This window comes from Boleophthalmus pectinirostris, unplaced genomic scaffold (assembly GCF_026225935.1).
Source record: "Boleophthalmus pectinirostris isolate CB_2022bp ecotype Guang Dong unplaced genomic scaffold, ASM2622593v1 HiC_scaffold_23, whole genome shotgun sequence".
NCBI classification, from domain to species: Eukaryota; Metazoa; Chordata; class Actinopteri; order Gobiiformes; family Gobiidae; genus Boleophthalmus; species Boleophthalmus pectinirostris.
Window position 1 is genome coordinate 10,257,980 of NW_026571207.1, and position 16,890 is coordinate 10,274,869.

General features: G+C 38.2%; 1 protein-coding gene across 1 annotated transcript in view; it reads left to right on the forward strand.

Moving 5' to 3' along the window:
• gria2b (glutamate receptor, ionotropic, AMPA 2b) overlaps positions 1 to 16,890 on the forward strand; it is a 141,581-nt gene that overhangs the window by 108,712 nt on the left and 15,979 nt on the right. Inside the window, 4 exon segments of the mRNA XM_055159269.1 lie at positions 5,157 to 5,210; positions 6,966 to 7,124; positions 10,368 to 10,535; positions 15,712 to 15,816. Of these exon segments, the coding sequence (XP_055015244.1) occupies positions 5,157 to 5,210; positions 6,966 to 7,124; positions 10,368 to 10,535; positions 15,712 to 15,816 (486 nt within the window).

The window sequence follows — 16,890 nt, forward strand, 5'->3', positions numbered from 1 at the left end:
TTCAGATCTGTGGAGAGTCGCCCCTATTCACAGAAGGAATTACAGTGGTCCCTCGTTTATCGCAAGGGTTATGTTCTAAAAATAGCCGGCAAAAGGCGAAACCCGTGAAGTAGTCAACTTTATTTTTTACAATTATTTACAATTACCCCTCATCACACACTTTAAACACTTTTCACAGCACAGTTACAACCATTTTGCGTCCTTCTTAAAACTTATTGCTGCTGTCGTCCTTATGTTATTTTCCTCCTTCTTTATGTAACAAACTGAAGATTAATTTATTCCGTAATGCCGACCTACAGCCGCAAAACTTCTACCTTCCTTCAGCATGCCCAGAAGTCCAACTTGTGTGTGCGATGGTTTGCATCTTCCTCTGCCTTATGGGTGCGACCGCAGGAGCCTTTGTCGCTGCAGAAAGTTTCGTCGACATTGTGGGTTTTGTCGGGGAGAAAACTTCAAACATACAGCACTTCAGAATCACACTGCTAGAGATCCAACATTTATGTGCATTTGGCAAACTGAACGCATTCTGTACTGTACAAGAGACACGGCACGGAGGAGACTGATTGACAATGGTCTACAATCCCTTAGTCAATCAGGACGCAGGGGGAGGAACACACAGTACGCTGTAGTAAAAAAAAAAAAAAAAAAGCATGCAAAATTGCACACACAAAAAAAAAAAAAAAATGGTGAGGCCGCGACAGGTGAACCGCGTTTTAGTGAAGGATGACTGTGTTGTATTTTTGAGCAAGAGAAACACCTGTAATGAATAAACGTTAAATGGAAATGTTTAAACTCACAACATTTTTGGTGCATTTTAGTTCCTGTAAGCTCTCCTGTTCTTGTTCTCTAGTGTTTTTTGCCTTTTTGTTATATATATCAAAAACTGAAAAGATCACATTTCATAAGTAGGAAGGAAAATATACTAAATTAAACTTATACCATGGAACATTTCAGGCAATGCAATGACATTGAGACAAGCAGGTGGCGGACCCTCCACCAAAAAAGTTGCGCAGTGCACCTTTAAATCCCTATACATAATTGTTTTGCATGTATTTCAGCAACATTTGTCTTGCCCTAGTATACTGTATAACCAGTTCTAGGACAAAACCAATCCACTGTGTACTGCTTACATCAAATTAACGCATTTTATTGGAAGTGCTTGTTGCTCTACCGAGACAGCAAATCTCCGCTTTGTTTTTATGAAAGTTGTGAAAATCGCTCATAAATTTATTGTGTGAATAATGCGGATGCTCGATATGTATAATGTAAATGAGGAATAACCTTGGACCACAGCAACAGTTTAAAATGACCTTGCTCTGTTTTTGCATTTTTAATAGTAAAAATCTGGTACAGCGCCCTGGGGTACTTTTACCTTAGTTATGGCTTTAGATATTTGCTTGTGTTGAAGGGAAACATGACTTGAGTTGACCTCTCAAAGTGTTCTGGGAAAGAGGGGCTTACAGGAGAGAGGCTGCATGTCTGAGAGTCTCATAAGAACACAGTGTTCATCTGAACCTGCTGCTGTCTGCACACACTGTACCGCCATCTGCTTCTGGATCAGCTCTGGAATCATGGGGAGTTTGTGAGTCAAAAGTGAGTTAAAACAGGATTTATGTGATTTATCCCCAAAAAATAGCAATGTACTTTTGGCAAGCTGTTACAATGAAGTATATATATATATATATATATATAAAGTCCGAGACCAGGACAAAACCCAGACCTCTGAGAGAGTTGAGACCATGACAAGACTGAGACTTTTAAAGGCCAATGCCAAGACAAGACCAAGACCATGGCCCATTGAGACCAAATCGAGACCATCTTTGTCATTTTTGACATTTACAGTATTTGTATTTTACACACATATATTAATGTTTTCATAAATCTACCTCCATTTTATCTGATTAATGTTCAGTTCATCTTAAAATAATCCAAGTAAACTGTACTGCACTGAAACACTCCTTTATTTGGGACCCTGACCCACAATTTGAGAACCCCAGCTTTAATCCTGCTTCCACTGGCACTTTACAGAAAACATCTTTAAACTTAATCAAGTGTTTTTTTGTTTTTTCTTAGTTTTATTTTTCAAGTTTATAACATTTACACTTACATTATCTTACTGCTTTTGCAGTGATATTTAGCAGCATCTGCACATTTACTGGCCCTAATGAAATATGATGGCACTCGTTGAGTGTCAGACCTCGAGTCCCAGACAAGACTGAGACCAAGCGCCTTCAAGACCGAGACAAGACTGAGTCCAAATACGCTCAAGTCCGAGACAAGACCAAGACCACAAAAATGAGGTCTAGAGGGTGGTCTTGAGACCAAGACCGAAAACCGACTTATAGTTTCGATCTGTGGAGATATAGTAAGAATGCATGTGTCTGAGCAATAAAACACTCATAATTAAGATTATTAAAGAAGTTTAATGCCATACTGTGGAACATTTCAGGTGAAGTAGGTGGCAAACCTTCCACCAGAGAAGTTTCATTAACATCACCCTGAATTGGCATCTATACTTGACAGTTTGAGATTGCACCATTAAAAAAACTATTATTAGCTTGTTGGCCTCAAAAATCCATTCACTAACCTTAAAAGCACCATTAGAAATAAAAGAATGTGCCTTACTTAGCCGTGAAAGCAGCTCTGTAATAAGGATAAAGCAGGATAACACATTTAGCTTCAAAGTCATTTATTTTCGTAAAGGAGGCGCCGCAGGCTACATTGTCCTATTCAGTTTTGGGTTTTTTTTTCTAGCTTTTTTTTTTTTTTTTTAAGGGCAAAACAATACTTGAATGTGCTTGGAAGGATTTAGTGAGAGAAAGCACCGTGCAGAGGTCCCGCAGATGTACCACAGCCCATAACAATCACACTAATGCTTCAACCGGGCCGTAAACAAAAGTGTAATTAAGGCCAAACGGAGCGCTAAACTGGCTATTTTTATTCCACCTGCCCCCGGTACAGACTGAGAGAGGCTGAACCCGATCGATGCGTGTGGATCTGAGGCTATAAAGGTGATCTCTCCATGGAGATGTTATTGTTATTATCTCTTCTGGAATGTTCCACAGTGCGGTATTAAATGTGTCTAGCTTGTGCTTGTTTGATTACAAGTGTTTTTGTTGCTAAAAATACTTGCCACTCCACTGCTCTGACCTGTAACTTGGCCTGTTAATGCACTTCTCTGCTCATCCTCCACTCCTCTGATCGTCCTTTACTCCTCTGCTCATCCTCCTCTCCTCTGCTCATTCTCTACTCCTCTGCTCATCTTCTACTCCTCTGCTTATTCCTCACTTCTCTGCTCATCCTCTCCTCCTCTGCTCCTCCTCTACTCCTCTGCTCATCATCTACTCATCTGCTCATTTTCTACTCCTCTGATCGTCCTTTACTCTTCTGCTCATCCTCCTCTCCTCTGCTCATCTCTCTACGCCTCTGCTCATCCTCTACTCTCTGCTCTCATCTCTTCTCACTTCTCTGCCCTCCTCTACTCCTCTGCTCATCCTCTACTCCTCTGCTCATCCTCCTCTCCTCTGCTCATCCTCTACTTGTCTGCTCATCATCTACTCCTCTGCTCATCCTCTCTCCTCTGCTCATCCTCTACTCCTCTGCTCATCCTCTACTTCTCTGCTCATCATCTACTTCTCTGATCGTCCTCCTCTCCTCTGCCCATCCTCTACTCCTCTGCTCATCTTCTACTCCTCTGCTTATTCCTCACTTCTCTGCTCATCCTCCGCTCCTCTGCTCATCCTCTACTCGTCTGCTCATTTTCTACTCCTCTGATCGTCCTTTACTCTTCTGCTCATCCTCCTCTCCTCTGCTCATTCTCTACGCCTCTGCTCCTCCTCTACTTCTCTGCTCATCATCTGCTGCTCTGCTCATCCTCCTCTCCTCTGCTCATCCTCTACTCCTTTGCTCATCCTCCACTTCTCTGCTCATCCTCTACTCCTCTGCTCTCTCTCTCCTCTGATCATCCTCTACTCCTCTGCTCATCCTCTACTCCTCTGCTCATCCTCTACTCCTCTGATCATCCTCTACTCCTCTGATCATCCTCTACTCCTCTGCTCATCCTCTAATCATTTGCTCATCTCTACCCCTCTGATCATCCTCTACTCCTCTGATATCCTCTACTCTGTCTCTCTATCCTCTGATCACTCTCCTCTGATCATCCTCTACTCCTCTGCTCATCCTCTACTCCTCTGCTCATCCTCTACTCCTCTGATCATCCTCTACTCCTCTGATCATCCTCTACTCCTCTGATCATCCTCTACTCCTCTGATCATCCTCTACTCCTCTGATCATCCTCTAATCATTTGCTCATCCTCTACCCCTCTTCCCACTCCTCTGCTCATCCTCCACTCCTACAAATACAGTTTTGGCCAGCTAAGTTGTCGGGGTTGATATCCGTCGCCGTTTTTGTTCCGCCAGAAACGAGATAATAAAAGATTCCACCTTGATAGTGTCAAGTTTCATTAAAACTTGACTGTATCAAGAGTGGGGGCAGGATTTAGAAGAGTGGAGGTGGGATTAAATAAATTATCTTCTTCCCTCTCCTTTTTGGGCAATTTTTTTGTTGTTCCATTGCATAAAAAATGTAAATGTCTTGCCCCAAAATAAATATGTACATAAATAAATAAAAACTGACATTTCCATTTCTGTGTCAGTTCTGTCAGGGTATTGTTATTTTTGGCAGCCCATTTTCAAGTAAAATGTTAAACCATATACACTTTCATAGCCTATAGATTTCCCATGTGCCCTCCCCGTGCATTTCACCGCTGATATAAGAAGCTCGAATCTGGTCTGCCACTCAAACTAATACATTGGTTTCCGCTGCGTCACTTATGCACCTTGATATTCGGGTTATTTCTGTCAGAGCGCTGATAACTGCAATTGTGTTTTCCTGTTCACGGCCTGTGACAGTGAACGCACCACCACAATAGACTGCCAGACATGTGAGGAGTGACAAATGATCATGTGTGAATTAGACGCTGGTGTCACTGATAATATAATAAGACCTCGGCATTGAAGTGTACAGTGAATAGAGAATGCAGAAGAATAGAATAAGGCTTTGAAATCTTCTAATGAAATGTTGTCTGTTCCATAAAAGATAGCTGGCACTGAATAATGTATTATGATTTAAATGATTATGTCTTCTTCTTTTTCAGGTTATCACCATCGGAAGGCATGTCAAAGGATACCATTATATCATCGCTAACCTGGTAAGTCTAATTTCTGTGTTGGTTTGAAGTTAAAGGTCCTATATTACACAAAATTGTCTCTTTGTGAGCTGGAAACCATGTTATAATGTTGTTACCTCCTCAAAAGCATGTCTAGAGTTGTTTTGATTCATTCACACGTGTTTGAGTAACCCTGGATCATTAGTCTATCTATATCTCCAAATCATTCTAATGAAGGTGTACGGAGTTTAAAAACACAGTGAAGCACTTCCTGTATTACCACATGACATCACAAGGTGGAACAGAGTGTTTTCTGTTGGAGAGAAGAACAGCGGGGTTTGTGTGTTAAACATGTGAGAATTAAAACTCAACTCCCAAAACAATAAAAGGTAACATGATGATCCAAATATGTAATATAATAGCAATTAATAGTCCTATAAAAGTGTACTATGTCTTTAATAAACATTTTTCTTATGCTTTAATAAGGTTAAATTAAGGTGTGGTTACTGTAAAGTGGTACCAGCATTTCAAAATAACCAAAAGTTACTGTATTTTTCGGACTACAAGTCGCTCTGGAGTATAAGTCGCACCAGCCAAAAAAGGTGTAATGAAGAAGGAAAAAAACACATATAAGTCACACTGGACTATAAGTCGCATTTTTGGGGGGAAGTTTATTTTAGAAAATCAGAGACCAAGAACCAATCAATCTTGAATGGCAAGCTATAGTAATAACAATAGAACAGAGGACAACAGACTGTTAACGTCACATATGAACAGTTCTTCAGATAATTATAGCATAAACAACAGAACAAGTTTACCAAACTCTCCATCTCACTCCAAATCACTAAACAACGGAGCAACTCCAGGACATCCAGAGATAAACGGAGCACCGCTTCCTCTTCTGTGTAGCTGTCGTCAGATTCAGCATCAGTTCCAGTCACAATTATTCTGGCCTTTCTGAATCCCAACAGGATGGTTTCGGTGTCACTGAAGTCACTTAAATTTTAAATTTCCAGTGGTACAGAAGTAATGGTGCGATCGACTGACATGATACAGACAGGACAGCGGCTCTTTCCGCAGGAGACATGCGCAGTAGAGCGAAGTAACAGTGGTACAGGAGTAATAGGAGTAGCAAATACTGACACAGAAGCCTAGAGCCTCTCGCAGCGGTCAGTGTGAACATTTTAATATATAAGTCGCACCAGAGTATAAATTACAGGACCATCCAAGCTATGAAAAAAGTCTGACTTATAGTCCGAAAAATACGGTATTTGGAAATTGTAAAGCCAATGTTGGCATAAACTGACTCAATTACTAATACTTGCTAAACGTTGGTAATACAGAAATAGTAAGAAACATAGAACTATTTTGACTATCGTGTTTCAAGTTCCAAGTTGTTTGCGAGTAACAAAACTGGACGATTTATGTTCATGATTACTTTAATATCTGCACATTTGTGTATTGTTTGCCAAATGCATTTGTGTTAAATGCAAGCTCACAAATAACTAGGATTTTGCCATGCTTATTCTATTATGGATTTCAATTTGAGCCACCTGGCCATTTTAATTAAATATCTTCTTTTCTCTCTGAGAGTAATAAGAGCTATTGTTTAAACCTGGCCAGAAAAGAACGCACTCAAATACAGGCTAATGGGATTACACTGAGCAAAGTGATGCTCCGTGTCTGTTCCAAAATAACTCTTTACAGCACTGAAAGGAACAGATGTCAATAGAATGATTTTAAAACATAATTTGAAACCATTTATTGAAATTCTGCCTCTTTTGTTTTGATTTGCAGGGCTTTGTGGACGGGGACCTGTCCAAAATCCAATATGGCGGCGCTAACGTGTCCGGATTCCAGATAGTGGACTTTGACGATCCTCTGGTGTCCAAGTTTGACCAGAGATGGGAGGCCCTGGAGGAGAAGGAGTATCCAGGAGCAGACAGTCGGATACGGGTAAGATATAGCGGTAGATTTTATGTAGAATGTATTATTGGATATGTGAAATATAAGGCAACTTTCGAAATGATCTGGTTCCAAAATCAGTAAAAATGGTGTCAAAAAAAGTTAGATCCCAGAAACCAACAAGTAAAAAGATTATAATGGTCAGAATCACCACTACTACATATTCTGAATCAGTGGTAGCTGTAGTGGTACTTCAAGTGGTAGTTCGTAGTTGTACATGCAGTGGTAGTTGTAGTTGGTAATCACAGTGATAGTGGAAGTTGTAGTGATACTTACAATGGTAGCTGTAGTGGTACATACAGTGGTAGTTGTAGTGGTAGTTAGTGGTAGTTGTAGTGGTACATACAGTGGTAGTTGTAGTGGTAGTTAGTGGTAGTTGTAGTGGTACATACAGTGATAGTTATAGTAGTAATTTAGTGGTAGTTAATGGTAGTTGTAGTGGTATGCGTAGTGGTATTTAGAGTATTACTTGTAATGATAGTTGAAGTGGTTGTTGTAGTGGTACACAAAGTGGTAGTTGTAGTGGTAGTTAGTGGTAGTTATAGTGGTAATTAGTGGTAGTTAATGGTAGTTGTAGTAGTACATACAGTGATAGTTATAGTGGTAATTAGTGGTAGTTGTAGTGGTATGTGTAGTGGTATTTACAGTATTACTTGTAATGATACTTGAAGTGGTTGTTGTAGTGGTACACAAAGTGGTAGTTGTAGTGGTAGTTAGTGGTAGTTGTATAGTAACAGGTACATAGTGGTTATAGTGGTAATTAGTGGTAATTAGTGGTAGTTGTAGTGGTACATGTAGTGGTATTTACAGTATTACTTGTAATGATACTTGAAACGGTTGTTGTAATGGGACATACAGTGGTAGTTGTAGTGGTACACAAAGTGGTACTTAAGTGGTAGTTGTAGTGGTACATAGAGTGGTACCTGTAGTGGTATTTACAGTAGTAGTTGAATGGTACATACAGTGGTAGTTTAGTGGTACTTGTAGTGGTAGTTGTAGTGGTACTTTGTGGTAGTTGTAGTGGTAATTAGTGTTAGTTATAGTGGTACATACAGTGGTAGATGTAGTGGTACTTAAAGTGGTAGTTGCAGTGGTAGTTAGTGGTAGTTGTAGTGGTAATTAGTGGAAATTAGTGGTAGTTGTAGTGGTACATGCATTGATAATTGTAGTGGTAGTTGTAGTAGTACATATAGTGGTAGTTATTGTGGTATTCACGGTGGTACTTGTAGTGGTACATGCATTGGTAGTTGTAGATGGTACTCACAGTGATAGTAGAAGTGGTAGTGATACTTACAGTAGAAGCTGTAGTTGTACTTGCAGTGGTAGTCTTAGTGGTAATTAGTAGTATTTGTAGTGGTACATACAGTGGTACTTGTAGTGGTATTTACAGTAGTTGTTGCAATAATACATACAGTGGCAGTTTAGTGGTAATTGTTGTGGTACTTAGAGCAGTAGTTGTATTAAAACTAACATCCACCAGCGTTATCGAAAACAGTACTTAAGACAAAAAAAAGGCTGATACCCGCTGATATAAACGTATAGTACAATATTACTCACAAAAGTGCTTCCATTTCAACGTATGTGAAGCAAAGATAATATGGCATTTAGAGTTCACTTTTTTTTTTTTTTTACCTCGGTATTTTTTAAAATGTTTTTCACGCTTTGTACCCAAATGCAGTATTTATGTATTTCCTCCAAACAAAAGTGAGTTGTAGCAGAACAAAAGTGCCCCGTATGCAGAGTAAGTATTTCCTGAGAGGCCTCCTGAATTATGTACACTGTTTACATGGGACTCAAAGTGGCGAAGCTGCACAAATGGGAGATTTTCAGACTTAATTAAGTATTTATACAGTTATTTAACAGTTTAAATGTTGACCCTTTTACAAGCTTTGCTCATTTGATTTAATTCAAAGTGAATTTTTCACACAAATTTTTGGATTACACATTTGTTACTATTACACCATCCAACCAACCAACCAACCATGTCTACATTTCAGTTTTGTAGAGAGTATTTCTAATTGGAGTAGGATAGTTGTAATACTTGCTCATTTTACTTGCTCAAGCCTTATTGTCATTCTTAATTATCTATTTAAATGTCATTCAGCTGAAATTTGAACTGACATTTAATTGCTTATTGATTGTTGCTCCAGTTGGAATAGTAAAGCAATTGTGTCAAGTATCATTTTTGCCTGGAATTTAGAAAACACATTATCTCCCAAAGTACAGATGTCAGGATTCCCACAGACATGAAAATCCTGAAAAAGTCATGGAAATCGAAAATATAATTTTCCAGGCCTGGAAAAGTCATGTAATTTTGTAAATTCAAGTAAAAATTTTGGAAAAGTCATATAATTTTAGTATCTCTTTCAACTACATCGTTCTGTTAAGTTATCAGGCTATTATGATTATTTCCTAAAGTATGCACTTTTTTTTTTTAAAGAGATTACAATAAATGCACTGACTGTATTTTTATGTTAAAAAACTATTATACCAAATCATAAGGTGAGTGGAAACTTATACTTGGACATTTCATATTTAGCTCTAAAAAATATGCAAAATTCTACACATGTAGGTGCCACAAAGTCAAGAGAAATTCACTTTAGATCATGAAAAAGGCATGGAAGAGTTTTGAAATGTTGTCAGTGAAAAAGAGTGGGAACCCTGAGATGTGGATGATTGACAGGTGTATTAGCCAGTCAGGGACATATGTGGTCGAGGAAAAAAAAATAACTGAAAAACATTGCAGATTTGTAGTTTAGTTGAATGCTTCACAATGAGCAAATCACTGAGATGAAACAAAACTGATTGCACGGTTCTGTCTGAATCTGGCTCAAGAGGGCGTGTACAAAAAAAAAAAAAAAAAAAAAGCGAGATTCTGGTATAAATAGTACAAGTATAAAACAACAATAATTTTAGTTTTGTGTTTGTTTGTTTGTTTTTTTTGTCTGAAATTGCCAAAGTATTCTGCTTCTGCTTGTACTTCTGTTGAGATTTGAACTAAGTACTTTTTCGTCAGAGGGAGAATTCTTATGGACATTTACCCAACTTCTAGTATAGAAAAAACTGGAAAAAACAAGCAAATAATACGTCTCATAACACATTTTTTGGTCTCAGAATACATTTTTGCATAGATTCCCTTTGCTGGCCCAATGCCTATATTAATAACACTATTTTTTTTTTTATCTCAAACATTCTTATTCAAAATGTTAAATACATATGTCCTCTCCTCCACAGTACACCTCGGCTTTGACTTACGACGCGGTGCAGGTGATGACTGAAGCTTTCCGGTACCTCCACAAACAGCGGATTGACTTCACCAGACGGGCAAACACTGGGGACTGCCTGGCTAACCCGGCTGTACCATGGGCCCAGGGCGTGGAGATAGAGAGGGCACTCAAACAGGTAAGTACATTATAGCGCTCAAGTAGAAGTAAAAAGTAGTCATTCAAGTATATGCAAATGTACATAGATGTGCCAAAATGTTGTATCACAGTATAGCGTACTGGCAAATTTATAGTACTCAGATGGGAGTAAAAGTAATCATTCAAATATTCCAAAGTTGTAAAACACATAATTGTCAGTACCTAAGTTTATATAAAATTTGTAAAAGAGCCTTAAACTAGAAGGTATGAGGTTCGATTCCTACTCTGACTATGCTGTAAAACGCTATAGCTCACCATAAAGTGATCATTTATTTTCAAATATAAATAAAATAAAGTTAAACAAAGTATACACTGAAGTATTATTATCTGATTCTTGGAAAAAAATGTCAGATTTTTTAAATTTAGGAACTTATTTATGTATGTAATCATTTATGTACAATGTTTAGAGCTCCAAAATGCCAAAATACCAAAATATATTAGGTGCAGACAAGGAGAGGTATTCTACTGCATGAGGTAAGAAACAGAAATATTAGACATGTTTTGGAGGTGTACTCACTCATTTTAGATCAGCAGTCTCTCCATCCAGGACCAGCACTGGTTGTTCTATTGTTTTTGTCTGTTATGTACGGAAGCCCTAAGCGGCAATCTGATGTTTTCATTGCACTGAAAAACATGCATCTTCATTCTGAGAGGGCTTGGATCTTCACAAACGTGACTTTTATCTGGTCCGGAAGAGGGGCTCCTCCCGCTTGTTTCCATGGAAATGCTGTTCCTTTTGCTATAATTTTCCACATTAAAAAACTCAATTTTCATGAAGAATGTTCCAAAGTTTGAGCTTAACTTTCTATTTCCACGCAATCATACTGGGAGTGTAACATCTCCAGAAAGTTATGCAGTAAATGATTAAGTAAATTAAAGTAAATGGTTCCTACAGTCGTGCATATGCTAGTCTTAAATACAGTGACTCAGCATTAAGCCAGTCAGCTGTGCATTATAAAGGCCTTATTAGAGCTGCAGTTGATTACGTCCCTTCTGCTTAATTGTATACTTAATGTCTATAGTGGCAGGTAATAATATCGGGTGGGTGGGCAAACAAATGCGCCATAGCATATAGCCATGAGCTATTAGCTGTGCAATTGGCTGTAGCATTTGGTCTAACAGAATAAAATCAAGAACTCCATAGTTATTTTATATTATCTGCGAAGACCAGCCCATTCATATAATGTAAGGTGTGAAGTGTCTTACCTAAGGATACAGTGAACTGTAATTGAACCATCAACATTTGTATGTAAGTTTTGGAATCTCTTCTGTCACTTTAAAATGGTAAACATTTTAATAACAGTTTTGCCTTGCAAGTGAAGTATTTACATTTTAGTGCCGTCTGTAACATTCTGGGAGTTAAATCCACCCATAACTGATTCCCTGCATAATCTTTAAAGAGGGAGTATGATCCAAAACCAACTTTTTTGGAGCTTTCTATCCTGTTATAATGTTCTCTCATCAAAAACATGTCTGAAGTGGCTGCTTATGTCATCCATGCATGTTTGAGTAATCTTGCCATCTCTCCCAGGCCCTATTTGAACCTTCCTTACAGTTAGTATACAATCCTGAACAAGACTCAGCCCACAAGCCGACAAAGCCCAAGCTCCTGCACGGCCATGATTGATAAATGTACAATAAAAAAATATAAAGATACAACTGCATATACACTACAACTTCACAAACCATGAGCAGCAAGAGAAAGGGGGACTCAGAGCTTCAAAAACAAAACTGAAACCTATGAAATATTTTCAGTTTTTAATACATTGTTTTCTACAAATTAAACATTTTCAAATCAATAAAAGTTAACATGGCGATCTAAATATGTTATGAGTTAGCAGTTACTACCCAACAGAAGAGTAATAGTACTTTAAATTGACTGCTCTAAAAAAAAAATCACTTGGATTGCTTGATCAACAAATGATCAAATTATTGCATCATTAGCTCAGTTCAGGTTTCTTCTTACCTAACCATGCTGTGTTTGCTCCCTTTACTGGGGAAAAAAAGAAAAAGAAATCTACTTAAATTAAAATGAATTATATCAAAAACATTTTACTTTATTTGAGTAGATTCAACTTGACAAATAAAATAATCTACCAATGGATTTAGTGTGTGTTTTTTTCTAATTCAAGCAACATTTGATTTGTCTCTTGTTAAGTGCAAAAAGTTGTTGTTTTTCTTATTTTAAGAGTAGCAAGATGTATTTTCATATTTTAAGTACAAAAAGTCTGTTTTTTGTTAAGTGAAATTCACTCAAATCATGATAAAACTTTTTTAATTCAAGTCATCTTAACTTGGCTGGATTTTGTTTTCTGCAGTGTGTATGCCTTTGGCCTCTTAAAGTCTGCAGTTTACTAGAGCTGTATTGAAGTTTTTAAAGCTTCTGACAAATATATAGATTAAAAAGCAAAAACATATGACCAGTGTTTCAGCTGTTTATGGTAAAAGTCTTATATGATGCAAAAATGACCCTTGTGAGCTTTAAGTTGTGTTATTACCTCATTAAAAACATGTCTGGAGTTGTGTTTTGTTTCATTCTGTCTACCTCTCCAAAGCTTAAAATGCTCTGTCCCACCTTGTGATGTCATGAAGCAGTAGTTTAGAAGCTCCTTTAACGTTTTTTTTTTTGGTAAGGATGAGCAATTCCAGGGCCGAAATGATCCAAAATTCTAGTGAAGGTGTTTGAGGTTTAAAAACACACTATATCATCTATATTACAACATGACGTGACGTTGTTTGAGAGAAGAACTCAGCCTAAAGTATGCAGGGTTTGTGTGTTAAACATGTGTGAATGAAACAAAACACAACTCCAGGTATGTTGCATTATAACAGAGAACAGAAAATAGCTAAGGACGGGCCCTTTAATCTAAGCTGCTGTCAGTGTTAAGTGCACCAAACTCAAGTTAAGTGTTTTAAACAACGTCATCTCTATGTCCATTTTCTATTGTCTATCCTCAGATGTGGTGTTTTAAAATCCGTCTGCTCCCAGCCATTATCAGACGACCCTGCTTTTTAATTGACTCCCCTTCCCTATTCAAGCACACTTTTTGTTATGCCAAAGACCTGTTGCCGTGGTAACAGCAGATCTCCTTTCCGTCTGCGGGAATGCAAAAAAACGCCCCCCCCTTCTTGTTTGAGCGCGCAGAAATGGCAGACTTGTGCGTTTGGGATGGGATGTGAATCACGATTAGCTTCACCCCCGCTAAGAACAGGGCTGGCATACAGGCTCCGGCGAGGTCGTCTGGTGCCATTCGCTGCTGTCAGGAATAGACGTGCTAGATCATAACAATAAGCTGCAAAAACATACAAGGAGCACATAGACAACAGTGTAAAATGGTAATGTAAGGCTAATGTGATGTTCTATTGACTGTTATGCAAATGTGATATAGTGTTAGGTTGTCTGATATATGCCAGCGCACAGTAGTTTCTCTTTTTTCTTAGTTTCCGCACAAAACAAAGCACAACTCCAGGTATGTTTGTGATGAGTAAATATTATAATATAGATCAGAAAATAGAATAATATGGGCCCTTTAATGTCTCTGTACAGAAAGGTTCAACTAAACCTTTTTATTCCTCTGCAGTCGTTTTTGCTTCATCTAGAATGTTCCACAGCATGCCATGAAACGTATTATCTCCATGGAGACAAGAAGGTCTATAACACCAGAGGTATTGCTCAGTGAACCTTTAAAAATCTAAATTAAGCTAAAGAAAGATTGCTTTGTTTCTACATCTCACTGATCAAACCTGCCATCTTTCTCTTCTCTTCTCTGCCAAACATCGAACTATCTTTGAATCTATTGCGAAGACTGCAGCCTGAAGTGACCCAAATCAATTTTTTCGCCCCTATGCGACCTGTGTCTGAACACGGATCCGATATTTTCAGAATGTGACCCAGACCACTTGGATATGTGCTCCTGAAACAGATACATATCCGATCTTTTGACATGCGACTTCAGTCTGAACGGCCAGGTCGCATTCATCTGACCGACACCTCGCAAATGTACACAAACGTTCTTCTTGTCATCTGAAAATTATGTATGAACTCGGTGAAGCAGCGAAGCAAATCAAGCGCACCACTCTTAGCTGCGACGCCACACCCACACATTCCTTTTTACGGACGTTGCTGCCACTGCCCCGCAAAACGCCATGGTCAAAAACTTTGTCCTTGTCCTTCTCAATCTCCTCCTTAAAGGTTGTATAAAGGATTTTTTTAAGGGAAGAGAAATACAGCGACAGTCCTTGTGCGCATTCAGAATTACTGTTGAAGTGACCTGTCTAGAAGTAATTCAGCAACCGATGCGTCAGTTTTTAGACCCTTCGTCTGCTTCGGTCGCGCCATCGCTGGACAAGATCTCCAAGAATCACCTCAGTTTGACTTTGCTCCTTTTCCCCTTCTCTTCTTCCTTCAGCGACCTCAAAAACGGACTTTCTTTGTGGCGAACCGGTCGCGGATTCTCGTCCACCGTCGCGACAAACTTTGTGCGAAATGCGAGGAAGCGACAGTTCGAAAAAGCCTCTAAAAACCGCTGCGTAAACCACGTAATCCCCGCGCTCCGACGAATCAGTTATACTAGGGAGTTTGATTGACAACCTAACAGTCAATAGAAAATGAGGGAGCCTCGTTTTCTATTGGCTGATGTTTATCTGGCCTCAACACGTCCACAGTTGATAGATTTTGTCCTTTTTTTTTTTTGGTCATCATAATTACAAAGCTGCTGCGTCTCTGTAATGGTATTTTAATCTTTGACTTACAGTTTGAAACAAAAAAAAATCCTCCATACAATCTTTAAAACACATAAGCTGTACATGTTCTGGGTCCGGTACAAGAACAACTTTAAAATTGCCAGGTGCTCAATGTCCATGTTTATGCTACTTTAAACGCTGAGCATGCGTGTATGCGTGTGTGTCGTGTCTTCAAATGCACATGGAGGCCACTTCTGGGGTGTTTAAAGTTCACACTGGAAATCACAAACAAGACGGATTTAATTGGAAATGTGAACAACCTCGCAAAAAAATCATATTTCACAAAAAATCCAAATTGAGCGTGAAGCCTTGCAGTCTGAACTTACTTGCCCTTTATATCTGACCTGGACCTTCTTACTTTTGAGGGGAGAGTACCTGGAGCATGTTTTGACAGCTCTACTTTTGTGCTGTAGGTGCGAGTGGAGGGCCTGACCGGAAACATCCAGTTTGACCAGCACGGGAAAAGGGTCAACTACTCTGTGAACATCATGGAGCTCAAGACCAACGGGCCAGTCAAGGTAACAACTCCTGCACTCACACTCTTCTCATTTTAACACACTGTCAATATGTTTACATGCACGCCAGGAAAACTGGACTAACCGGCCTAGTTCGATTTAAACCACACTTAACCCAGGAACGCTTGAGGTGTAGTGATTCCAATCCCAATAACACGTGTGGAGAAGCTGATATGTTCTCAGATAATCCAAGTTACATTAGGTGCAGACTAGGAGAGGCATTTAGCTGCATGAGGTAAGAAACAAATATTAGACATGTTTTTGGAGGTGTACTCACTCATTTTAGATCAGCAGCAATTACAAAACCAAAGTCTCACCATTGGGGACTAGCACTGGTTGCTCTATTGTTTTGGTCTGTTATGTATAGAAGCCCTGAGCAGCAAAAAAAAAAAAAAAAAAAAAAAAGGGCTCCATTTTCATTTGGGCTCCATTTTCTAAGTAGTTTGTTTTATTTATTTATTTTCATCAAACACTAGTAGTAGTATTATTAGAAGTATTAGTATTAAGTTCTGGACTGTTGATTATATATATATATATATATATATATATTATATATTGATTTATATATATGTTTGATTTATATATATATATTATATATCAGTTACATGTTACATAAACAGTACTAAATAAATAATTAATACATGTTTTTAGCACACAAAAAAATAAAAAATAAAATAAATCAAAATTTAGAGATGGAAAATGGAGCTCAAATAACATGCCTTTTTTTTTTTTTTTTTTTTTTTTTAAGTTTGCCGCTCAGCTCCCGTAGTTATGTTAAAGTGAAAGCAGAAATTACTGGAACATTAATCATTAATATGTTTATTATTTATGTCACTTATCTATGTCTGTCAAAAGTTAATTTATTGTATTTTTGTAATATAATCACTTTTCATCTTTTCTGCTCTTAAAGTGTGGTTACATGCATGACAACAGATTTATTTGAATTTATTAGTATTAGTGCTAATGCTAAAATACTAGATGCCCAGTATTTCTCAATAATACAGGAGACTATAGTGCGCCCAAAGTCTAAAATTGTACCACATTGGCATAGCAAAATTGGTTGCTTTTTGTATTATC